Source organism: Papio anubis, chromosome 3 (genome assembly GCF_008728515.1).
Source record: "Papio anubis isolate 15944 chromosome 3, Panubis1.0, whole genome shotgun sequence".
Lineage (NCBI taxonomy): Eukaryota > Metazoa > Chordata > Mammalia > Primates > Cercopithecidae > Papio > Papio anubis.
In genome coordinates, this window is record NC_044978.1 from 161,375,133 (window position 1) to 161,402,180 (window position 27,048).

Genomic DNA, 27,048 nt, shown 5'->3' on the forward strand with positions numbered 1-27,048 from the left:
CATATTTTCTACCCCTTTTGGGAGTGGTAAGATTGAGATGAAAAAGCTATGGAGAAGACTGAGACGTAGCAACTATAGTAGATTCAGTACTGGACTTAAGAATGCTTCTGAAGATTTACATTCCAATCACAAATTGAAGCTCTTTTACATCTCACACTGGAAAAACATTAAATCATAATCAAGTGTATCATACTAATCTTTCTGTTAAAGAAAAAAACAAACAAACAAACTTGACTAATTCCACAAATAGCTCCCAATCTTTATAGACATATCACAATTATTTTATCTTAGTAAGAAAATCATTCTCTGAACATTTAATTCTAAAAACTGAGACTGAAAAAAAACCTGGTGTTTTATTCTTTTTCCATAAGTACTTAGTATATTCTAAGAGAAACAATTTAGAAAGAGAAAATTTTAAAGAAATCTTACCCCCGTGACTCGAGCAATTTTAAACATTCCATAAGCATAAAGCTCAATAAATCCAGAGCTTCCTCCAAGGACAAGAATATTAAGCCTAATTAAAAATAATGCAACAAGCTGAGAACGAATCAACAACACAGATGATTACATTCTTAAACCAAGATATAAATTATTACTGCTTTCATATAATCTACATGCTAAAGCTCCCCTGCAGAGGGAAGTGAAACATCAAATCCACTAACACTCAATATTCAATCGTATCAGGTTTATTCCTTTTTTCAAAGAACATAAATTTCCTCTAGCCTAAAAAAAATCAACTTACGGTAAAATAAGAATACGTTATTTTAATAACAACTATATTTATGCACCATCAATAACAAAACAATCCTTTTACCAACTAATACGAAGTGCCATCAGTTTTATCATGGTTATGATGCTAAATATATTACACGGGCTTAAAAAACATGAATACTTAAATTTTAGAAACTCTAGTACTTATATCCTTTTATTTATTAAACATATGTGCATATTATTATTAAAACTTGATAAAACGAAAGGCCACACAATAAAAACAATAATAGATATTAAAGTCTATATATTGTTTGAAGGTATTAATGTCAACAATGAGGCCAGGTGTTGTGGCTCATGCCTGTAAAGCCAACACTTTGGGAGGCCAAGGTGGGTGGATCTTCTGAGGTCGGGAGTCTGAGACCAGCCTGGCCAACATGGTGAAACCCCGCCTCTACTAACAATACAAAAATTAGGCCAGGCACAGTGGCTCACGCCTATAATCCTAGGACTTTTGGAGGCCAAGGCAGGTGGATCACAAGGTCGAGAGATCAAGACCATCCTGGCCAACATGGTGAAACCCCGTCCCTACTAAAAATACAAAAATTAGAAAGGCCTGGCGGCGGGCACCTGTAGTCCCAGCTACTCGGGAGGGTGAGGCAGAAGAATCACTTGAACCAGGAAGATGGAGGTTGCAGTGAGCTGAGATTGCGCCACTGCACTCCAGCCTGGGTGACAGAGACTCCATCTCAAAACAAAAACAAAAACAAAAAAACAAATAAAATGGCAAATAAAGGATTTGCTCTTAAAGCTTCTGAAAACTGCCTCAAATATGAAATAACTTTAAGAAATTAGACTTATTTATCTGTAAGACTTACCTGACGTCTCCCAAGAGCTTAATAATTTCATCAGAATTTTCTTCACTAAAATATACAAATAAATTGGGTCATCTTTCAATTCTATCTTTCAAATAATAACAGATTATCTTACTTGAAAACAAGAAAAGGCATATCTTACCTAAATATTTTTGAGGTGTTGCTATAGCTAGAAGAAAACAGAGATTAAGGTAAAAAATACTCTCAGAAAAAATACATATTTTAAAATGCATGAGAAAATTGTCAGTGTTAAAAGCAGAAGAAAGAGAAATCTGCAAGATTAATTTCAAAGAAACCAGTGATACATACTTTTTTGGCAGTGTAGGTAGTTTAGGTAAGAGGAGATTTGATTCGTCCTCAGCGTTATAAAATGATGTGAGAACACTAAAAAGGAAAAAATGAAAGTATTATAAAAACACCAAAGATTTTACTTCTCTTACCATTAAAAATGCTAATTTTTTAAAAAGATACCCAGTTTTACAACATTATCAAGTAAATAGATGCCACAAATACTATACAGTTATAGTCAGTTTAACAGTCCCAAATGAGAAAAGTAGGAATTTCTTTGTTATTTTAGGGGGAAAAAAACATCAGCCTGCAAACTTTAGAGAAATGATAATAAACATTTCTCTTAGCATATCAAATGCATTCATATATACTCAGATACTTAGAATTTATGATTTCTTAACTCTCACTTAAAAACTCACACTAAACATATGACTACTAAGAGTAATTTTAAAGAACACTGCAATTACCCTATCTTTTATTTATGATACAGGGTCTCACCCAGGCCGGACTGCAGTGATGTGATCATGGTTCACTGCAGCCTCCACCTCCTGAGCTAAAGCCATCGTCCTGCCCCAGCCTCCTGAGTAGGTGGGACTACAGGTGCAAGCCGCCATATCCAGCTAATATTTTTTATTTTTTTGTAGACATGGGGGGTCTCACTATGTTGCCCAGACTGGTCTGAAACTCCTGGTCTCAGGCAATCCTCCTGCCTCAGCCTCTCAAAGTGCTAGGATTATAGGCATGAACCACTGTGCATGGCCTACTGTATGATTTGATTATTGGTTCTATGACTTATATACACTTGTGGATTTAAGAATCCAACAGGTATATGAGACTACACCATGCCTTTTGAAATAGTCTTATTTTCCCCCTTTTCCTTCCCAATTCTAACTCCAAATAAGGTTGGAAATAAATGAATGAGCAAGTAAAAAAGTGGTGATTTAGCAAGTATTTTTTCCTACTTTAACAAAAAGGAGCTGTCTTGAGAGACCCTGGAATCTCCATATAACTTTTCTAAACTGTCAGTAGGAAGTATGTTGGGAATACACATAGCAGATAACTGGGCTGGAATAGGACTTACATGGTATGCTCTGACCCTCTAACTTTCTACAGATTCACATAACCATTTGTAATCCTTCATGATCTGATGATGGATTTATCACTCCAGTTTATCCGCAGTGAATTTCAAACCCCAGGTCAAACCCTTGTCATCCCATTCTTTCAGGCTTCCCTTAGGAAAGCTGGCAATTAATATTCAGGATTTACAAATTCATTTGATACTTAGTATAAGTTAATTAGAAAGGAAAAGTTAATACAAAGAAAATTACCATATTTCCCCAAAAAAGAAAAACAATTTTTGTTTTCAGCATTAGCCAAAACCACTGATTCCTCCGGCCTTCTTCACTGTAACCCTAGTGTATTACTTGACTATACAGACTAAGGCAGAATTATTTTTATGAAACAAAGAAACTATCAGGACCATGGACAAAGAAAAAACCTGTCCAGCATTGGAACAGAAGGCTCAACTTAGCAGTTTCCATATTCTAAGAATACTTACTGAGACAAAAAAAAGTTCAGATGATATATATCATGAAATGGAAATTAATATATGTATTAATTAACATAACTTTAAAATTACTGACTGGCAAATTGAGGTTGTTTTTCATTTCACCATTTTATGGAGCTTTGTTTTTTTGTCTCAGTAACTATTTTTGGAGTATGAAATGACTAGAAAGAGGAGAAAACTCTTAGCTATTCAGGTTTACTGCTCCAGTAAGAAAATACAGGCCTATCTCCTTCAACTGTGCTTCCCTTCATCCTGCTTCCCAGATACTGCATTTTTCACAAATTAAAAGTTTGTGGCAACCCTGTGTCAAACAAGTCTATCAGCCAAGCAAGTTTACTGGAGTCCTTTCTCCAGCAGTCATGTGCTCACATGTGCTTCTGGGTCACATTTTGAAATATTTGCAATATTGCAATTTTTTTCATTATTATAGTATTTGTCATGGTGATTTGAGGTCAGTAATCTTTGATGTTACTATTGCAATTGTTTTGGGGGTGGGGACCACAAACCATGGCCATATAAAGTGGTGAGCTTCGGCCGGGTGTGGTGGCTCACACCTGTAATCCCAGAGCTTTGGAAGGCCGAGGAGGGCAAATCACTTGAGAGGAGCTCGAGACCAGCCTGGCCAACATGGTAAAACCCTGTCTCTACTAAAAATATAAAAATTAGTTGGGTGTGGTCGCGCATACCTCTAATTCCAATTACTCAGGGGGCTGAGGCAGGAGAATCACTTGAATCCCGCAGGCAGAGGCTGCAGTGAACCAAGATTGTACCACTGCACTCTGGCCTGGGTGACAGAATGATAACTGTGTCCCAAAAAATAAATAAATAAGGCCAGGCGCTGAGGCTCATGCCTGTAATCCCAGCACTTTAGGAGGTCGAAGCAGGCGGATTACCTGAGGTTGGGAGTTCAAGACTAGCCTGACCAACAAGGAGAAACCCCATCTCTACTAAAAATACAAAATTAGCTGGGCATGCTGGCGCATGCCTGTAAACCCAGGTATTCGCAAGGCTGAGGCAGAAAAATCACTTGAACCTGGGAGGTGGAGGTTGTGGTGAGCCGAGATGGCGCCACTGCACTCCAGCGTGGGCAGTGAGAGCGAAACTCCATCTCAAAAATAAATAATAAATAAAAATAAATTTTTTAAAATGGAGAAATGTGAGTGTTCTGACTGCTCTACTGACTGGCCGTTCCCTCTCTCCCTTCCTTTGCACAGGACTCCCTATTCCTTGAGACACAATATTGCTACCAGATGAGTTAATATCCCTACAGTGATCTCTAAGTGTTCAACTGTCTCACTTTAAATCAAAAGCTAGAAATGCTTAGGCTTAGAGAGGAAGGCACGTCGAAAGCCAAGATTAGGCCAAAAGCTAGGCCTCTTTTGCCAGTCCGCCAAGTTGTGAATTCAAAGGAAAAGTTCTTAAAGGAAATTAAAAGTGCTACTCCAGTAAATCCAAAAATAGTAAGAACGTGAAATAGCCTTACTGCTGATATGGAGAAAGTTTTAGTGATCTGGACAGATGATCCAACCAGCCACAACATTCTGTTAAGCCAAAACCTAATCTAGAGTAAGGCCCCAACTCTCTTCAATTCTATGAAAGTGCTGAGAGGAGGCCGGGCGCGGTGGCTCACGCCTGTAATCCCAACACTTTGGGAGGCCAAGGCGGGCGGATCACAAGGTCAGGAGATCGAGACCACGGTGAAACCTCGTCTCTACTAAAAATACAAAAAATTAGCCGGGCGCGGTTGTGGGTGCCTGTAGTCCCAGCTACTCGGGAGGCTGAGGCAGGAGAATGGCGGGAACCCGGGAGGCGGAGCTTGCAGTGAGCTGAGATCCAGCCACTGCACTCCAGCCTGGGCGACAGAGCGAGACTCCGTCTCAAAAAAAAAAAAAAAAAAAAGAAAGTGCTGAGAGGAAGCTGCAACAAGTTATCCAGAACATCCAGCTAAATTACTGAAGGTGGTGGTTACATTCAACAACAGATTTTCAATGGAGAAGAACAGCCTTTTATTGGAAGATGCCATCAAGGATTTTCTATTTATTTATTAAAAAATATATATATATCATATATGTATGATATATGTATGTATATATATGATATATATATGTATATATGTGTATCTGTGTGTGTGTGTGTGTGCATATATATATACGTATTTTAAAGCCAGTGAAATATAGCACCATCTGGGACTTTCATAGCTAGAGAGGAGTCAATGACTGGCTTCAAAGCTTCAAAGGTATAAGCTGATTCTTTTGCTAGGCATTAACACAACTGGTAACTTTCAGTTGAATTCAAAACTCATTTACTGTTCTGAAAATCCTACAGCGCTTAACAATTATGCTAAATCTATCCCATCTGTGTTTTATAAATGGAACAACAAAGCCCAGACGACAGCGTATCTGTTTACAGCATGGTTCACTAAATGTTTTAATCCACTGTTGAGGCCTACTGCTCTGAAAAAAGGTTCCTTTCAAAATATTACTGCTCATTCATGACTGGTCACCCAAGAGCTCTGACAGATATAAGATTAACATTGTTTTCATGCCCGTTAACACAAAAATCCATTCTGCATCACATGGGTTAAGTAGACTGTCAAGTCTTGTTTTTTGTTTTTTTTGAGACAGGTCACTCTGTCACCCAGGTTGGAGTGCAGTGGTCCACTTACGGCTCACTGCAGCCTCAACCTCCTCAGGGTCAGGTGATCCTCCCTCCTAGCTTCCTGAGTAGCTGGGACTATAGTTACCATGCCTGGCTAATTTTTAAGAGGGTTTCACCATGTTGCCCAGGCTGGTCTTGAACTCCTGAGCTCAACAGATCTGCCCATCTTGGCCTCCCAAAGTGCTGGGATACAGGCATGAGCTGCCATGCCTGGTCACCTTTCAAGTCTTATTATTTCAGAAAAACATTTCATAAAGCTAGAGCTGACATAGATAGTGATCACTCTGATGAACCTGGGCAAAGCAAATTGAAAACCTTCTAGAAAGGATTCACCATTCTGGATGCCATTAAGAACATTCACAATTCATGGGAAGAAGTCAAAATATCAACATTAACATGAGTTTGGAAGAACTTGATTCCAACACTCATGGATGACTTTGAGGGGTTCAAGACTTCACTGGAGGAAGTAACTGCAGATCTGGTGGAAAGAGCAAGAGAACCAGAATTAGAAGTGGAGCCTGAAGATGGGACTGAATTGCTGCAATCTCATGATAAAACTTGAACGGATAAGGAGTTGCTTCTTATGGATGAGCAAACAAAGTGCTTTGTTGAGATGGAATTTAGTCCTGGTAAACATGCTATGAGCAATGTTGAAATGACAAAGGATTTAGAATATTCCATAAACTTAGTTGATAAAGCAGCAGTAGAGTTGGAGAGAGCTGACTCTAATTTTGAAAGAAGTTCTACCTTGGGTAAAATGCTATCAAACAGCATCTCATGCTACACAGAAATCTTTCCTGAAAGAGTCAACTGATGTGACAAATTCCACCATTGTCGATGTTAAGAAATTGCCACAGCCACCTTAACCTTCAGCTGCCACCACCCTGATCAGTCAGCAGCCATCAGCACCAAGGCAAAACCCTCCACTTCCAGTGAGATCACCACTCACTAAAAGCTCAGATGATCATTAGCATTTTCTAGCAATAAAGTATATTTTAACTAAGGTACATACTTAATTTTTTTAGACATGATGTCATTGCACACTTAAATGTACCATAGCATAGTATAAACATAACTTTTATATGCACTGAGAAACCAAGAAACTCAAATGACTTGCTTTTATCGCAGTGTTCACTTTATTGCAGTGGTCTGGAACCAAGCCCACAATATCTCTGAGGTATGCCTATAGATGTTTATCAGAAGGAAAAAAAATCTAAGAAAGCATTAAAAAATTTCATCTTGATAAACTGAAACCAAAATTTAAATGCAACACACATACACTTAATACTCAAATACTCCTAAGTTTCCATTTAAAAAAATTAAAATCTCATGAATATCCTATGACTACATACGTTCTTCTAATTACCTGCTTTCTACTGTCACTTCCATCCAATGCATACAGGAAACTGGAGCCTCCACGGAAAAAGAGTGTAAGCTCTCAGGTTTTTCTACATCACACAAAACAATTTTCTTGGTATCAGCAAGAGCAAAGGCCAAAACTAAAATAAGAAAAAACAATCAGAATAAATTAGTGTAACATTTGAGAAAAATAAATGGATGTTTCACTTACTGCCCAGTTTTACTCTTTTAAGTGCATCTTAATCATGGCAATTTTTGACCTAAACATCCTTCAATATTTTAAAAACTAAAAAAGAAATATTTGCATATGCTGTAGTTACATTACTATCTAAGCTTATTTTCAAGTGCTCAAACTTTATAGGATATCTACTACTTTCTCATGTATCACACTTAACGTCTTACACATCAAAGTCTCCAAACTGAAAACCCTCTTGTCAAGCAGAAAATACAAAAGAGGCTTCCACAAATAAACAATTATATCTTATCACATGTCTAAAAGGTAAGCGGTGATTCCATCTGCTTTGTTCTTGGAATGCTTTTTATTCTTCTTTTATGTTTCTAAACCATGGTGGGAAACGAGGCCATTAAACACACATAAATCTTTCTTTGAGTGCGGCTGAATTTTCTAGTATGGTTTCTGTACGCAAGTCATTATTTCTTCCTAATGTGCAATTTAAGAATTTAAGAATTTCCAAAAAGAGGGCAGTGAGTTTCACTGCATATCACCATCACATGCAACTTTGCCAGATGTGAACCAATCCCAGCCTTCTTTCTTAAAAACAATTTAAAACAAACTTGATCATTATCTAACAAAAAAACATATTTTACTGTTCAAAAACATGAGATTAAAAAAAAATGAATAACACAACTACTTAAATACATTTTAACACACACTTTTATGATTTATCTTTGACATTCCATGTTTTTGAATGATTTAGAGCAAGATCTCAGAACTTTACTTATAAAAGTCCTCTAATCGTACACATATTCTACATATACTCCAAGCAAAATGACTACAGAATGCACACAGAATGTTTAAGACATTCCTGGAAATTCCATTTTGGGACTTAATCTAAGGAGCTACTGGCAAAGTTCTTCCCAGTGTTCAGAATGTTTACACAGCATTGCTTATCAAAGCCAAAAATTGAAAACCATCTAAATACCCACCAAGGGGGAACAGGTTTAGTAAATTACTAAATTTACTAAATTTAGTAATTTAGTAGATAAATATAGTGGGTTAGCATGCAATTAACATTAATGTGGTAAATCTATCCACACTGATGGGAAAAAGTGAGTGGGAAAAAGAAAAAGAAAAAGCTATACAACAAAATGGCATGCACCAAATAACCGTCTTTTGATAAAACTACATCTAGATCTCTACATGTATGCATTTTATCGGAAAATATTGGAAAAGATGTTCACCAAAACAGAACAATTGTCATCTCTAAGTGATCTGCTTTCAGGGATTTTTTTTTTTTTTTTTTGAAACGGAGTCTTACTCTTGTAGTCCACGCTGGAGTGCAGTGGTGTGATCTCGGCTCACTGCAAACTCCACATCCTGGGTTCAAGCAATTCTCTGCCTCAGCCTCCTGAGAAGCTGGGATTACAGGTGCCTGCCACCACGCCTGGCTAATTTTTGTATTATTAATAGAGATGGGGTTTCACCATACTGGCCAGGCTGGTCTTGAACTACTGACTTCGTAATCCACCTGCCTCAGCCTCCCAAAGTGCTGGGATTACAGGCATGAGCCACTGCGCTAGGCCTAGGGAATTTTTAAGTACTTATTTATATTTATCTAGGGACAAAATTAAGCAATGAGAGCCAGGTGCAGTGGTTCACGCCTGTAATCCCCAAACTCTGGTAGGCCAAGGTGGGCAAATCACTTGAGGCCAAGAGTACAAGACTAGCCTGGCCAACACAGTGAACCCTTGTCTCTACGAAAAAACACAAAAATTAGCCAGGGATGATAGTGCACACCTGTAGTCTCAGTTACTCAGGAGGCTGAGGGAGGAGAATTGCTCGAACCCAGGAGGTGGAGATTTCAGTAAGCCCAAGGTTGCAGTGAGCCGAGATCGCACCACTGCACTGCACTCTAGCCTGGGCGACAGAGTAAGACACCGTCTGGGGAGGAAAAAAAAAAAAAAGCAATGAGGAGCACACATGTTACAAAAACAATTCACTTTTTTCTTAAAGCACCAATAAAATTTTTAAATAGTTTATACTTATCTACAGAAAAATTAAGCAAAGAATAACACATATTTTACAAAAACAATTCGCTTTTCTCTTAAAGTACCAATGATATAAATGAACTTTAAATTGTAGTTTACAGCATTTTACTGCACTGATCGTATGTGTACAACAGTTCCAATACGGACTGTCATTGTAAAAACATTACATGGAGAAGGAGAGTTCAGTCACCAGAGCCCTAACAGGCGATAACATAAGAGGGTGCCAGAAGAAAGATCACACACAGAAATGGAAGGTATGGGGCCAAAGCTGATAGTGCCTCAGGTGAGGCAAACACACATGCACCAAGGGAATATGTGCCACCCATTTCGTGCGAAAATATATTGTGAAAGAAAAAGGCCATGATGGCTTTGAACTAACTCACTGGCGAGTGGCAAGTGGTGCTTGGGCCAAATAATACAGGACAAGATGACAGTGGAAAGAACAAAACCAAAACATTTTGTATATTCCATCAGATTTCACTTTGGAGTTATCTCTGCCGAGAAGCTAGATTTTATTTAAGAAATATCTTTGCTAAGAAACAAGATAGCAGAATTACTCTGAGTTCTATAAAAATATTTTAAGGCATTTTTTTTTTAAATTCTCAAACTGATCTTTATAACTCTAACGTATACTAAGAACAATAAATCCTTTCTGAAAATGGGCTTTACAGAATACTCTTTGTGAAAATAAAAACATATTTTTTGTAATATTATCATTACGTTTGCCATCTGGTCTCCATGCCAGACACGTCACCTCCTTTCCTGTATTTTCATTTGGCGGAAAACTCCAAACTCGATGAAAACTGGCCAGCCGATGAAGTAAAACCTAAGACAAAGCAGATAGAATGGCAGGAAATTAAAAATCCATTTCCAAAAATAAAATAAACTTAGAGCCTTACTAAAAATTTTTTTAAATGACCATCTCTCACTTAGCTATCAGAAGAACAGAAAAAGACAACAGTGTCTGAATGAACACAAGGTCTTTTAAAACAAATGGGTGAAACAAGGTCTAATTTAATCCTGTACCTAATCTTCTTTTTTTTTTTTTTTTTTTTTTTTTGAGACAGAGTTTCGCTCCTGTTGCCCAGGCTGGAGTGCAGTGGCGCAATCTGAGCTCACCGCAACCTCCACCTCCTGGGTTCAAGCAATTCTCCTACCTCATCCTCCCGAGTAGCTGGGATTACATGCATATGCCACCACACCCGGCTAATATTTTATTTTTAGTAGAGATGGGGTTTCTCTATGTTGGCCAGGCTAGTCTTGAACTCCTGACCTCTCAGGTGATCCACCTGCCTCGGCCTCCCAAAGTGCTGGGATTACAGATGTTAGCCACCGTGCCTGGCCCTGTACCTAATCTTTTATGTCAACGGGTGACTTATCTTTTATAAAGAAGGCTGTCCAAGGTGACAACCAAAAAAGAAATAAAAGAACACAAACACCACTAAAAAGGTAGCTAGCTGTAATATAGTCAAATTATACTAAGCTTGGAATTAGTCCACGTGGTACCTAATTTCAGCTGTGTCACTCACTAGCCATGGATCTTAGACAAATCACTTAACCATTCTAAATCTCCATTTCCACACCAGTAAATTCCCACCTTGGAAGGTCAAAATGTTGCCCAAGAGCTCTACGACTGCCCCTGTAGCAGCTTCTATACAACCACTGACAGTAAGGAAGAAAAGGCTTCACAAAATGCACATGCTTCTCCAAGACCCCTCCCCATCTCCACACTCAGCTTCACCACCATGACCCTGCCTTATCTCACAGATCACAGCACGCTTCACTCCGGGTTACATCATCTCCTGGACTTGACCCTCTCTTTTCTGAAACCATTCCTGCCATTCCTTACTTCTGAAACCCTTCCTCTGTGCTTTCTATAGCTCACGGTCAGGTGTCATCATGAAATTAATATCTTCATACTTTTCTCTGAAATGTGCCTCTCATCTGAGGACAATGCTTCCCTGCAGCCTTGCTAGGTGGTGGCCATTTTGTATCCCACAGCCCTTGTACTGCTACTCTTGGGCAGGAGATGAAGTAGGTGTCTTCCTTGATGCCTGATGCCATTTCTTCTCTTCTTGAAAATCTCCTAACTTTGAATCACATGTAATCACACCATACGACCACTATCCCTCTAATTGCAGTCCTCTACAGACCCCTAGGCCATTCCCCTCATTCCTCGAAGATCTGGATACCTGGCTCCCTTATGCTTTCTAGCAACACACTCATCCTCATTTTTGGTGATTTCAAGAGCTATGATGCCCTAGCTCTCAATTGCCTCTCCTCCAGTGATCACATCTTCTACTGCACTCAGCCACTCTCAGGGTCACACCCCTGGCCTGGTCATTACCAGCAACTGCAGGGCCACCAAAATCTCCATTTCAAACTTCCCACTTTCCATCCACCGCCCCTCTTTACAGCTCATCTCTACAATACTCAACTCCAATTCTTTGACCTCACCAGGATACAGTCTATTGATTCTACCACCTATTTACTGTCCCTCTCCCCTGCCTTCGCTTCCCTCCTTCATCAAGTTAGAACCCAAAGTTCAGAAACACAATCACTCCCCTTGCACATAACTTCAACTCTCTTTCATCTTTCTCTTGCTTTGTCATACTTGCAAAACAACAATCCTGGTTAAACCCAACGATGCCTGCACCCACACAGCCAAACAGAACGGAGAGAGACACATACAACCTCATTCAACCAGTGTCTCTCAAATAACAACACCGATCTTGTGTGGCTCGTAACACTGACAGGTAATCCTATTAGGCTTCCTAAGTCCACCTGCCTTGTTAGCTTTTTCATACCTCTTCTTTCTCAAACTTCCAATATATTTTTCTCCATCTTCACCCATAGACAATACCCTTGCTTCTTCCTTCACTGAGAAAATGGATATAATAGTGCCCTCTATCACACCTACCCATCTGATTGCACGGATGTGCCTCCTGTCTACCTTCCCTCCTACTTCTGTGGCTGTATCACCTGCTGCTCTCTAGAGCCACAACAGAGTTTCAAAGCATCCCGGCAGTGGAGGGAGACGAGATTTCATGGAGGGCCCTGAAAAATGAGACATCAATACCCCGGCGACTGGATCATGGCAGATAACATGGTGCTGTAGTCTGCAGGGTGCTACGATTTCCTTATCACCTAGTTTCCAAATTTGACTCTATACAACTCTCACCTGGCCAGGTAACTCTCAAGCCAGAGGCGGAAAGATGCACAGGTGAAGGTTTCCTTACAAAATGGCTGGCAGGTAATAACTCTCAGCAGAAAGTTGGGTACAACTGGCTTATACTCGATGAAGTTTAATGTGAACAAGACATGGTGATAACATTCATGCACGTTCTCTCTGGAATCCAATGCATCCCTTCCTTGTCCAATTTAAAGGTATTTTTAGTGGTGGTTATCCAACCCGTAGTATAAAACGTGGACAAGAGAAGCCAGATTCTTAAATGTATCCTCTGTGGCAGCTACATGCATGCACTTCTGCAGCTGAAGTTTGATAATAACTCCTCCTTCTGCCATTAAAACTGTAAGCAAACTTAGGGCAGGGTCCCTGGATCTACCACTATGTCTAGCTCATGAGTGGCACATCGTGCGCTTTTTTAAAAGTTCATTTAATTAATAAACCAATGAGTGAAGACGACTTGGGGAAGCAGGATTGCGTGACGGTGTTAAGCTGTGTGAAAACTGTTACTTTAGCCATAAAAGTACCGAAAATAGCACAGACATCACCTTTCGCATACATACTTAAAGTTTGCTGCCGTCCTGGGAGGCAAGGGTAGCAGGTGGCCCACCATGTCTGCAGAAGGGGAAACTGAGACTCCGGCCGCCTATGGCCCGAAAGAACAGGCTCGGGCTCGGTGTTCTAGGGACCCCGGGAGCAGACCCAGCACACGCGGGCTCCCGCCGGCTCACTCACCTCGCCCGCTGTGTTGGCCAAAGCAATGAGATCCCGCTTGGGCGACCAGACCAGGAAAATAATCTCCTGCGGGAGCTGCTTCTCTCCCACCACCCGGAAGGACGGGAAACAGGTCGGAAAACGCAACATGGGGACGGCCCTGCAACGACACCCCAGTAAGAGGCCGGCAGAAGCTCCCGGCCCTCCACGAGGAGCCCCGACCGCGGCTGTACCTGCAAGAGTCCCCACCGGTGACTAACACAGCCCCAGCGACCTCACCCCTCCCTCTGCCGGCCGCGCGCCACAGCCTCCAGACCGCCCCGCCCCGCCGCTGTCGCGCGCTCCAGGCACTTCCGGCGTCGAGACTGCCTCGCGAGAGGAGGAGGCGGGGCGGGGCGCGCACCGGGTTTGGAGGGGCTGAGAGCCAGACCCGGCGGACGGGGACCGGGCGCTGTGGGCGAGGCAGGGAGCAGCGAGGGGCGGAGCGAGGTGGGGATAGGATGGGGCCCGTGGGCGGGGCAGGGAGCAGCGAGGGGCGGAGCGAGGGAAGGTGGGGCACGTGGGCGGGGCAGGGAACCCCGAGTGCCGCGGAGAGGGAGGGAGCGGAGCCCCAGACCCAGGTGCGGGTGGGATCGCTGGGCGCGGGGACCCAGAAGGGCCCGAGAAGGGCGGGGCGGGCCCCTGCGGCCGCACGCGGGGCTTTTGGGAACGCGTTTGTGCACGTGTGTGGGCATGCTTGCATAGGTTTCCCGTTTTCCCGGAAATTCGCTGCTGTGGACGACGGGACGTTAGGGGTTTATGGGGTAGGCTTCAGCAACAACGGGGAGATGATAAAGAATATGAACTTTAGGTCCTGATCAGCTGGAGCCTCCTCTGACAGTTACTAAGCAAGTAGTTCTCATGTCATTCCTGGTGGGTCAGTATAGAATTTTAAAAGTCCCCCTCTCCAAGCAGCACCCCAAACCAATTAGAAGAAAATTAACCCTGGATGGGCCCAGTATTTACTAAAACTCTTCGGGTGATTCCAGTTTGAAGAGAGAAGAGGCGCCTGCCTAAAACCTCCCTAACAGGAAAATAATACTGTGACACCTCATCCCATTTAACCCTCAAAACATATTGATAGTTGCAGACCCATCATAACGAATAGAGTGTAGGCTCATACACGATTTCTTCTTGGCATTTACTATGTGGGGGAACTGAGGCTACACGAATGCATGGGACAGGAACTCTGCCCAGAGGCTCACGGGTCAGCCTGGCAGACTTGTACATCAGAATTCATCTGATGTTGCTTTATGTAGGACACATTTAAATGAGTCAACATGTTCACAGTTCCCACAGCTATGACCTCCCTAAGAGAATGTGACAGTGTCATCCTAGGGTTCTTAAACCCTCTGGTAGAAAGTCTACTTTTCACTACCTTTGACTTGTTCAAAGAAGAAAGAGACCGCAGGACCTTTAACTTTGAACAGGCCCCATCTTCTAGACCTTTGTCTGGATCTAGCCCCTGGGAAGTGGATGACGGAGGGAGACTAATTCATTCAGCATCAAGTAACTATTTTGTGCCAAGTACTGCTCTTAGCCTTTGACTTTATACCTACCCAGGGGCTTTGCAACCCTTGCCTTAGCTGCAGACAACTTAGCATGTGCCCCCAAATCTTCCAGAATCAACATTTCTAAGGTAAAAATGCATCTGCCTTTTTCACAAAACGCATTTTCAGGTGTTAATGTTTTGGGGCAGTTATAATGGATCACCTGGTGGGGGTCCAGTATCTATGCACTTGATATTCTAATGGAAATTGAGTGTCCATTTTCCTGGAATTTACCTGAATACAAACACCCACACAGCACGTGAAAATGACTGTTCCCAGAGGCATAAACACTGTACTGCAAAGGACTGAGTATAACTACCTGCACATTAAGTCTTCACGGAATATGAACTTCCTAAGCCTTACAGCAAAGGAAACAGCATAGCTGTGGAGTTCCAGGTGTGGGCAGGAAACAGCAGAGTTTGATGCTGCTATAGACCAGGGGTGTCCAATCTTTTGTCTTCCCACATTAGAAGAATTGTCTTGGGCCACACATAAAATACATTAACACTAATGACAGCTGATGAGCTAAAAAAAAAAAAAAAAATCACAAAAAAACTCATGTTTTAGGAAAGTTTATGAATTTGTGTTGGGCTGCATTCAAAGCCCTCCTGTGCCGCAGGCTGCGAGTTAGACAAGTTTGCTATAGACTCTCATGTGTGTTGGTAGGCAGTAGGGGGCAGGAATTGTTCTTGGAAATGATCCAAAGTAGCCGTAAGGCAAGAAATATTAACACATTGTGTTTCCAGCCTTTTCTTCTTCCCACTGCCCCATAAAGATTTTAGCTTTACCTCCTCTGTTTTTTTTTGCCTCCCCCATCCTTAGGAAAATACTGCTTTGTCAAACTGGCTCATTTGTGCATTGGTGACACAGAATAAAGAGAAAAAGGGAAGAAGGCTCAAGGATCAGGCATCAGTGCTTTTTAAGGAGGCAAGGGCAGGAGAAATAAATATTTGCTTAAGTATGTTCATTACGAGGTTATTTACTAAAGTGAAAAAATGCAAACCACCTAGATGTCCCATCATAGATTTTTGAAAAATATATCTATCCTGAAGAATACTATGCAGACATAAATCGATGTTCACAATATACTTATGAAAAAGCATGCGACATAAAACGGTATGTAATTAAAATTCCATTTTCTTGAGGGAAATTTGCGCATGTGTCTGTAAACCTATTTATGCAAGAACTTATCTTTGGAAGAGTAGGCAGGGAAGTTATAAGAGTGGTTATCTCTGGGTGGTAGGGTTAGAGATGCTTCTATTTTTCCTTGATTTACCTGGCTCATGTATTAACTGTAAACAGGCAGCAACCTTTGTTTTCCTGTTTTTTGTTTGTTTGAGACGGACTCGCTCTTGTTGCCCAGGCTGGAGAGCAATGGCGTGATCTCAGCTCACTGCAACCTCTGCCTCCCAGGTTCAAGCGATTCTCCTGCCCCGAGTGGCTGGGATTACAGGCACCCGCCACCATGCCCAGCTAATTTTTTTGTATTTATAGTAGAGATGGGGTTTCACCATGTTGGCCAGGCTGGTCTCGAACTGCTGACCTCAGGTGATCCACTCCCCCCGACCCCCCTTAGCCTCCCAAAGTGCTGGGATTACAGGCGTGAGCCACCGCACCTGGCCTGTCTTCTTTAAGCATGTGGAATGTTTGGGCTGACTTCCTCTAGTGTTCTCCCACTCCTCCTCTCCACACTTGCAGATGAAGAAAGTGGCCCATCTATTCAGGCCTACCATCTTAGAGATCACCAGGTTTCACCTCTTCTAGTATCCAGTGGTATCAAGCAGCTAAACCAGGGAACTTGTAACTAACTGTCCCGCCAAAGGCAATTGAGATAAAACTCAACCTCTCAGAGCTCTGAGATCTTGTTGCTCAGTGTTGGTGCTATTTGCCTCATCTTGCTGAGTTAACATTTATACTATTGCCTGAAATCAAATAGCAGAGGTCTTATCTTTACTTTATTGCAATGACCTTCTTAGCTGACCCTCAAGTAATTTCAACCCAGGCCCTCATGGTCCAATTAAAATCACATCAAATAAGTAAAACTGGATTTTCCTTTAGATTTTGTGGAAGCTGTCCTACCTAGACAGCTCGAAGTGTACCTGCTTCTTACATAGCATAGTGAGGGTGTGAGGCATAAAGCAGGATATTAAATGGCATTTCCATTCACTCAGTTGGTATTTATGAACACCTACTACCTAGAGGGTGAAGAAATGTGTTAGCTTGGCTGCCTGCTTCCCATTAACTGAGGTCACAGGTGATGCGGCTGGTAATCTCTATCACTGTAGAAAAGGCACAGTTCTCGTGCCTAGTAAGCAAACACAGTGATGTTCACAGGCACTGCCATCAATGAGCTTCTAATCTGTACAGGGCTAAACAAGTATGTAAAGTCATTCTTATACAGGGCATGATTTAAGTACCATAAAAGAAGTATAAAAACAACACACAAGCATACACATTTTTATTTCTCTGGCAACAGATGTACTACTCCAGTGGAGAGACCAACAGGGACACTATGAAGGCAGTGGGAGCAGACCAGGACCCTTTGTAGGTTGTGATTTTATATATCAAGATTAGTCAAACTTCTCCCAGATGCCTAGTATTTTGCAGTTTACTTTGAAGGGGCCTTGCAGATAAGGCTACTCATCTTCACACAGCATATCCCCACGTTTAAAACTTCAGTGTTAGGGTGGTCCTCATATTGACTCTAAGTCCCTCCTAATATAAATCTGTTTTCTTTTTCAGTACCTAGAAGAAACATATTAGAGTGGGTCCAGTCTGTATTTCAGGCATGCCTACCACTTCAAAGACTCTAGAAAATTCCATTCTTACATCAAATTTTTATTGAGCACCAACAAGGCACAAGATGCACAAGAGCAGATGAAATGGGTGCTGACATTAAGAGACCTAAATCTTTGAGGGAAATAAAATCTGTAAAAATAATCACAGAATAATATGTGAAAGGCTTTAAATGTAGTATAGAACGCCAAGGGGCCAAAGAAGGTTTCAGTATCAGGGACTCGTGGAAGATTCCCAAACCAGAATGGACTGGTCACATGGAGGGACATATTCCAAGCAGAAAGAACAGTATCAGATGAAAAGAATGGGGCATATGGAGTAATAAACTAGTCTAGGTACTGGACTAATGTAGGAAAAAAATATGAAATCGGGCCTACAAAAAGACTTTGTATCTGATTAAATTACATAATACAAGAAGAATGAAATTTAGCTGTAATTATTTATTAAAAGTGTCCTTTTAAAAAGCTTAGAAAATGTTATCTGTCAAATGTCAGGGATTTTCTTCTATTGCTATTTTGAGAAGGTATCTTAATGTTCAGATGTTCAGATCTCTATTAAGAATAAATGACCTCATCCCGCTTCACATTCTACCTCCCAGAGACACATTTTTACAGCCTACTAATTAGTTTATTCTCTGAAAAAGGAATAGAGATTAAGTCCTTAAAATTAGTATTAACTGAATGTAAGTGTAAAATCACCAGATTTCCTATTTTTAACTTTCTAAGACAGTAATAAAGTTTTAAAGTACGTTATTCCTGGCTGAGGGCAGTGGCTCATGTCTGTAATCCCAGGACTTTGGGAGGCCAAGACGGGCAGATCACCTGAGATGAGGAGTTCGAGACTCGCCTGACCAACATGGAGAAACCCGGTCTCTACAAAAATACAAAAATTAGCCAGGTGTGGTGGTGGGCACCTGTAATCCCAGCTACTCAGGAGGCTGAGGCACGAAAATCGCTTGAACCCGGGAGGCAGAGGTTGCAGTGGGCCAAGATCCCACCATTGCATTCCAGCCTGTCTGACAGAGCAAGACTCTGTCTCAAAATAAGTAAGTAAGTACATTATTCCTGATTATAACTATTTCCTCAATTCTAAGATGTGTCTTTTTTATTTGCATTTCAGTATTTCTGAAATCAGATAATCTAAAAATTAATTAATGAAGTATTATTTCTCTTCTCCCCTGAAAAGCTATGATAAAATCAATGGTGTATTTTACAAGTGATGGTATCTTAAAATTAAGGAAATATAGTGATGAGAATAACTTTGGCCTTCAGAACTCAATTTTTCAGTAGTCACAGTCCCTCAGGTGTCTTAGTTTCAGAGGAGATTTCAATAGATTTTATCATGGAATGGTGAACACCATAAAGTCAGGCAATGTCCCTATCCTTGCTTGAATCAGAGAGGGGAACTCTCACAATGGTTTTACAAAGTTCATATCTCACCCAGTCACCTCCAAATGTGCCCCTCCTATCATAGCACTCCATGTAACAAAGGGGAGAAGAGCTTTCTGATGCTTATGAAGTCCAGGGGTATAACTCATCTTTTGATGTCAACTGAGGTACACCACTGCCACACTGATCTGGGCCACACTTGAGTATTCTACACCAGGCATCAGTCCTAACTTACCTGGAATTTAAATACCAGGTAGAGTGCAGTTCCTCTACCCTTCCTTACAGGGCTCTGGCTAACCCCAAACAAAGATGCCTTCAAATCTGCTTTATAGCAGTTGTTTGGAAACAAGAGAAAAGTCATTATGCAAATATAAGTCATTCAAAACAATTCAGTCTTAAGGAGATAATAACTAGCAGAGAAATGGGGAGATGAACTGTTTGTTCTGGGAGTTCAAATTACTGCAGTTAAGTGCTTTGTTTTCGGGCCAAAAGATAATCACCATTAGACCCCAGTAACAATCTTTATTGTTAACATAACTCACCAATGACAGAGGAGAACTGAGAGCCAAGCACTTGGGTCTCATTTAAAATTTAATCACAAAACAAACCTCAGGTATAGCTGATATTCTCCCCATTATAATAATGAAGAAACCAGGGCTTTTAGAGAGAGAGTGGCCTGGCCAAGATCATACAGCCAGGAAACGTTAAGGGTAGGAATGAGGAGTTTAATTACTAAACTCTCCTGACTTCTGCTCCGAACTACTTTTACAAAGAGAGAAATTGACTGCATAGGTTAAAAGACACTGGAATGACAGAGCAAGTCTTAGTTCTAAACATCTCACTCATTCAACAAGCATTTAAGTGATTCTAGACCATCAAAAGACAACTGCAAAAAGTACATGGAAAATAAATATTTAATAATAATGTAATTAAAATTACAATCTCTATATCTATACAGTGCCTTTGTAAAAACTCTTTCCATCATCTTCAAATTCAGTCTGAAAATAATTGTACACTGTACTTTTCAAGTGGGGTTTAAACTATTGTTTCATATTTAACATAAAATACTTTCCTATTTAAATGAACATACTTTTATGTTCAAGGTAGACAAACTTCATAGGTTTTCACTTTCGTTTTCTTCTGACATCTTCTGCAAAAGAATGCTGTCTGCATTTTCTAGATTAAAGAGGCTAGAATAATGTGACAGAAGCTGGGTGAGGTGGCTCATGCCTGTAATGCCAGCACTTTGGGAGGCCAAGGCAGGCAGATCCCTTGAGGCCAGGAGTTCGAGATCAGCCTGGCCAACATGGTGAAACCCCGTCTCTACTAAACATACAAAAATTAGCCAGTCATGGTGGCATGTGCCTGTGATCCCAGCTACTCAGGAGACTAAGGCAGGAGAATCGCTTGAACCCGGGAGGCAGAGGTTGCAGTGAGCTGAGGTCATGCCATTGCACTCTAGCCTGGGAGACAGAGCAAGACTCCGTTTCAAAAAAAATAAAAATAGAATAATGCGACTGGGAGAGACTTAAAATGAGGAAAAATGAATGCTGAAAGAACTAGTAAACCGGCTGAAGATGGAACAACTCCCAGTCTCCAGAGAGGCAGATAAGGGACTGTAAGCCAGCAAATGCCACCTGCCTGTTATCTAGCTCAGAAAGGTGCATACCTCTGGAAGCGGCTGAATTTAAGTCCAGTGTGGCACTTTCAGAAAATGGCATCAAAGGTTGGACCATAAATCTTTCTTATTCTCAAGTCACTGGACATTTAAGAGCCAAGATATTGATGGGCTCTTTCCCTCCTTTTCTTTCTCCTTGTAGCAGATGTATGATTCATGGATTGTCCTTTCGTGGTCTCCATTTTCATCTTATTACTTTTTCTTTGCTTCTGCTTTCCGACAGCTCTGGAAAACAAGGTGCTAAATTATTTCACAGAATGAGCACAGTGAATTATGTAATTATGTTGAAGTTTAATTAACTAGCTAACCAAATAAGAAAATAGAAGAAGGGAAAGAGTCTACTGTATTGCAAGCATAAATCCTCAGTCTCTTAACCATAACAACAAGGAAAGAGTCAGAGGCCTGACCAAGCAAAATGTTTGAGAAAAAAAAATTATTTAAAAGATGGTTACTATGGATTTAGAACAAGCTGTCTGGGGCAAACACACCACAGAGGTAAATGCAAAGGCAGTGAGATTGGACTTTTTAAAAAAGTTTTTTGTACATCTATACTGCTCAACTCAGCACTTCGATCTCCAAATCCTTGAATGCTGTTTTTTTCAGAGAGGAGCTGATACATGGGGCAGTTAGCAGAGGTAGAAAAATGAACAGCACAATGGAAAAAACCAACAAGCCTTGAAAGGGCCCGTTTCCTAAGTCCTACAGATTTTCCTTTCCTCAGCGGATCTAAAAGTCTTGACAAGTGCCATGCAGAGTATCAGCATTTTGTGGTCCTTATCTTGAAGATTAGCTTCAAAATAAACAAGCTGGAACTCACCCTCTGAAAACACTGAACCACACCCGACAAAACAGATTGTTTCTGGTGTTCTCCACACTAAGTTACAGGCAACCTGTGGCTAAAAAAATTACTGGCCCATCCATTCACTTTCTCCAAACTAGCTGAATCATGTCATGATGCTCATCACATCCAGAACCAAGGAAGGGGCCAGAGCTACAGCACTGCCAAACCAGGATTCTTCCCCTGATTACCCAGCAATAACAATTGTTAGGTTCACCGCTCATAAGCGTCTCCATAGGAAAAGCTTATTCTTGATCTTGTCAGGAATAAACCTGGGAAAAGAGCTTCATGAACAATGTATCCCCCAATGGGTTCAATTTATGCCTCACTTTTTGTTTACTCAGCATATATGTTACCTGTTGAGAATACAAAAATGAATGGGTATAATCTTTGACTTCAAGGAGCTGGGAGACAGAGATATAAGGGGGAGGATAGTCACCCCCTCTCTATCCCTACTTTTTTAGGTGAAGATATTGAGGCTATGAAATCAATGAACATTCCATGAGATCTGGCAGAACCAGCTTGATTCCAGGACCTGTGCTATACTATATACTCTAAATTATTTATATATATGCAAACTGCTAACCATATAATAATCACTCAATAAATATTAGCCATTATTAGTTCCATGTGACTATTACGCAGAATTTTGCTTGACAACCTTAAATTTTTTCATATTTAAATTTTGCACTGTGGACTAAGGATACCTTATCAGTTCAAAATAGAACAGTCTACAGAAGAAGTAGGATTGAAAACTTAAACAAAAAAGTTATCTTTATAGTATTATACTGATCAGTGCATACTATATAAATCTATTTCCCCACTTTTTTGAAGTAGGATAATTTCTTGATAAGTGATGATTTAGCAAACTTAATGAAATACAGTATAATCTCTAATGGCAAAGTCAGTGAAGCCATGTGTGCCTGTACACAAAATTTAAGTTTCTCTTTGGCTCATCCACTTATAAGCAGGACTAAAAATGAATGAAATTTCACTAGGGGATACAGTAAACAAAAACAGGAGGAAAATATTTGAAAATATTCATTTGTAATATGAATATACAAAACTTCCCAGAGATAAAGTCTTTGAATGGTGATGAACTGACTATAAGTCAGTTTTATTTTGTCTTAAAATTAAATTGACCTAGTATTTGTCCTTTAAATTATAGATATTTATGTAACTGATAAAATGAGCTTTAACCACAAGAGGGAGCCAGCATCATTCCAGTTAGCAACTAAAGAAAAATTAACACCAAGGAAAAACAAATTAATGTAAGACAGCTGTAAAAAGCCTGAGATGGAAAGACCTTTTATGTCATGTATGCTAAAAAGGTTGTTATTTTTCACTATTGTAAATAAAAAAATAATTTTGCTTTGTCAATTTCAAAATAATTTTTTTTTTGTTTGTTTTTTGTTTTTTTTTTTTGAGACAGAGTCTCGCTCTGTGGCCCAGGCTGGAGTGCAGTGGCCGGATCTCAGCTCACTGCAAGCTCCGCCTCCTGGGTTTACGCCATTCTCCTGCCTCAGCCTCCCGAGTAGCTGGGACTACAGGTGCCCGCCACCTCGCCCGGCTAGTTTTTTGTATTTTTTTTTAAGTAGAGACGGGGTTTCACCGTGTTAGCCAGGATGGTCTCGATCTCCTGACCTTGTGATCCGCCCGTCTCGGCCTCCCAAAGTGCTGGGATTACAGGCTTGAGCCACCGCGCCCGGCCTCAAAATAATTTTTTTTTAAAGCAGTAACTATTAATAGGAGTTTAGGTGTCTTCTCTGAGGAAAAAAGTAATATTATTTAAGAATTATCAGGCATCCACATCTCAAAGGATTTGCTCTTGGAATTAAACTTGATAAGATCTAGTACTGAAAGATACTAGATGATTTCCCCTAATGAAACAGTATATTACTGCCAAATAGACTATATTTAGGAAGCAATGAAGGGCCTACAATAGAGTATCAAAATGCAAATTCAGTTTCCATGTAAGTTCACAGAATTAAAGGCTGAGCATGTCACTGACTACCACCCAGCATCACACTGACAATGGTACAGCAATCCCAGACCAATATGATTATGAGGTTGTATTCAATTTCTGAAGGTTTATTCTAAGGGAAATATTTTATAAGATGCTTCAGTAAGCTTCTTTAATTAAGTTTTTAAAACTTTACTTTATCCTGGATTACTCAGTGGAAATAATTATTTAAAGTAGAGTAAATGTAGGAACGAGGCAGTTGTAATGGTAGCCAGAATTCAAGTGGCTGGACCACAATGGAAAAAAAAAATTTCACTGACCACAAATAAAACACATGGGAACGAATTGTAATATTATCATAAATAATTACCAAAGTATCAGATATTTCTAATAAGAATCCATTTTTCTTTAATTACAAGTCATAGTCATATGGTAGCCCAATCTGAAATTTCGTATGTCATATAATGTCACATTTAGCTATCTGGTAATCTCCAATTAATAACTGTGTGACATTAGTTTTCTTAGCAATAAAGCAAGAGCACTTAATCACTATCATCCCTTTTAGTTAGGAAAAAAGTATAATCATTCAAATTAGCCCTGTTAAAATAGCAGTGTTTTTCTTTTTTTGTTTTGTCTTGTTTTATTTTGGGGATAGCTATTCCAGAAGCAATGCCTTTTCTAAATATGCTATTGTCATTGCTCTCCCTTTACTCTGAGTTGTAATCGATAACTGTAACCAAATATTGGTAAGAGATGTGAAAATAATCACAGGAAAAAAAGTAATAAAAATTTCAAATATTTAAGTATTAAGCATGTCTAAATATTTTTCTTAAAATTTGATATAAAGAAATAGCTCTCTTACAATTTGCCTACTGTAGAATTATTTGATATTCAATCTGAAATGGCTTCTCCAGCCTTTCCTGCCATCGTGTGTCTAGATCTGATCTGTTCCTCAAAGCCTGACTTAAATATCATGTCCTTCAATAAAGCATGAACTGTCAAGCCCTGTAACTTTACACATGAGATGTAAAGCTAAGGAGAGGTAAAGTTAACCACTTTCTACCTCATATTTTGGTTATTTTCATGTCTAAGCTATAGAACTGTAAGCTCTTTGAAAGCAAGCTCTTTGAATCATCTTTCTCTCCTCTCTCCATCCATCTATGCAACCAGTACATAATAGTGAAAGTGACAATTAACTTGGCACTTTAAGATCCTCCAAATGTTGCATGCTTTTATGGATTACCCTGTATAAAACACAGATGGAATACATTTTTCTAGTTAAGTATTCAACTGACTTGTTAGCTCTTTTAGATGTAGCAATGTTAGGACAAGTACTGCGTTTATGATCCAATTCACCACAAATAAAGCAGCCATCTTTGGGGCCCTCGCAAGAGTGATCTGGAACAGCACAGTGATTGCAAATGCTACAGTGGATCCAGGCTGTAAAATAAAAATTAAGTTTTAAAAGAAGTTCATGTAACGTAATTTTTCATCTTATTAACTTTTAAGGTAGGATATACGAACAGTGTTTACTTGAAATATTGTGGCTAGTTTGCACAGCTAGTTTTAGTTTGGCTAAAGAGACCAGGGAGAAGAGGTTAGAATTCCACATAAACTAGCTAACTTCTTTCTGTTACATGCAACAAATTCAGCCCTTCTCCAGTAAGTTATGAGCTGACAGCTACTGTCACAATGGAGGCTGGCTGAGTGACACAATGCCTTATTAAAATAAGTCAAACCAAATGCCACACTGAAACAGGTGAGCAATCATCTCTCCTGCAAGGCAGAACAAGGCAGAACATACATGTTGATAACTATAAAATTAAAAAGCAAATAAATTACAAGTCTCTACCCTGATTAGTTTTTCCTTTATAAATCCAATGAAAAATCCTATTTAGATGGAGAAAAACTCTAAAATGTGTTCATAGGATCTCAAACATTAAGTCTCAATACTTACAAGGCTTTACACACTTTTTACAGAGAAAGCAATGGTTCCATTTCCTGCCATCCTATCAAAAAAAAAAACAATTTTTAAATTATATTTAATTTGTTATTAAAAATCAAGTTCTACAATTAAAAATTAAAATGTCTTATTAAAATCTGTGTAAATTATTCATTCCTTATTTCTGCCTTTTCTGGGCTTCACAATTAAATACTTTGATTTTAATTTATGCATTTCTCCACTCAACTCAAATGCCTCCTTGATGGGCCTCAATTTCCTTAACTGTAAAACTAGGAGATTTATCTAAATGATCTTGAAAATCCACTCCAGTTCAAGCAACCCAATCTGCACAAAGAAGGACTCAAATGAAAATTTCAAGAGAATTAATGATTCATAATTTTATGTGTCTATACTGCATAATCCTTAATGAAATTCATATTTGAGAACTTTACATAATTTAGAAAGACAGATTATAGGTTACTGTTTGATTAATTTTAAAACTATGAAATAAAAATATCTAGAAAGGTGCATAAAATATGTCCAATTTAATGAGTATTGTAAAGCAAACACGGATAAAACCCACGAGGTCAAGAAAGAATACCACCAGCCCTCTGGAAACTGTCCCGTGCCCCTACTCAGTCACAGCATTCCTCCCGTCCCCTCCAAATGACACCTCTTTAAATTGTGTGATTGTCATTTCCTAGCTCTTGCTTCCTTTTACTACCTTTGTGTGCATCTCTAAATAATAAGTTTGTTTCCCTCAACTTTAAACTATACAATCTGGGCATAATTTTTTTTAAATGAAGAATACACAGCATGTCTCAACTAATAAAAACGAAATATAAACAATCAGATGTATTAACATTGTTAAAAACAAGTATAACCAGTAATACTATTCTATACTCATGAAAAATGTACTTTCTAATGTTTATATAAATGCAGCCTCTTCTTTAGAGAATAATTTGTGCTTATGAGCCAAATTAAACTTCACATGCCCTTTCTGATCAGATTTAGTTAAAATAAACAAAACAACTTAAGGGTCACCCTGCCTTCCTAAAAAATTAGGGGGTTTATTTATAATTGCCAAAACTTGGAAACAACCAAGATGTCCATCAGTAGGTGAATGAGTAAACAAGTTGTGGTATATCAAAGGAATAGCATTCAGAGCTAACAAAAAAAGAGCTATCAAACCATGAAAAGACATGAAGGAACCTTTCATGCCTATTACTAAGTGAAAGAAGTCAATCTGAAAGGCTATATACTATATAA

The 27,048-nt window shown here is 39.8% G+C and overlaps 2 protein-coding genes across 6 annotated transcripts in view; both read right to left on the minus strand.

Moving 5' to 3' along the window:
- ANAPC4 (anaphase promoting complex subunit 4) overlaps window positions 1–13,943 on the minus strand; it is a 41,967-nt gene extending 28,024 nt beyond the window's left edge. For 2 of the 4 annotated variants that reach the window (XR_002521978.2, XM_009206622.3), the window contains exons 1-8: window positions 13,819–13,943; window positions 13,607–13,745; window positions 10,405–10,510; window positions 7,463–7,595; window positions 1,893–1,967; window positions 1,726–1,752; window positions 1,587–1,631; window positions 430–514 (exon numbers count right to left, since the gene is read on the minus strand). Coding sequence is in view for 3 of the 4 variants with exons in the window: in XM_009206622.3 (XP_009204886.1) it covers window positions 430–514; window positions 1,587–1,631; window positions 1,726–1,752; window positions 1,893–1,967; window positions 7,463–7,595; window positions 10,405–10,510; window positions 13,607–13,735 (600 nt within the window). In the remaining variant the exon portion in view is untranslated. The remainder of the gene's footprint in view (window positions 1–429; window positions 515–1,586; window positions 1,632–1,725; window positions 1,753–1,892; window positions 1,968–7,462; window positions 7,596–10,404; window positions 10,511–13,606; window positions 13,746–13,818) is intronic. The other 2 variants (XM_003898551.4, XM_009206620.3) reach the window with 1 other exon arrangement.
- A 6,311-nt stretch (window positions 13,944–20,254) lies between these two features.
- ZCCHC4 (zinc finger CCHC-type containing 4) overlaps window positions 20,255–27,048 on the minus strand; it is a 56,450-nt gene continuing 49,656 nt past the window's right edge. For both annotated transcript variants that reach the window (XM_009206619.4, XM_003898550.5), the window contains 3 exons: window positions 25,795–25,846; window positions 25,133–25,277; window positions 20,255–21,261 (listed from right to left, as the gene is read on the minus strand). In XM_009206619.4, coding sequence (XP_009204883.2) covers window positions 21,126–21,261; window positions 25,133–25,277; window positions 25,795–25,846 — 333 coding nt within the window. In that variant the 3' untranslated portion in view covers window positions 20,255–21,125. The remainder of the gene's footprint in view (window positions 21,262–25,132; window positions 25,278–25,794; window positions 25,847–27,048) is intronic.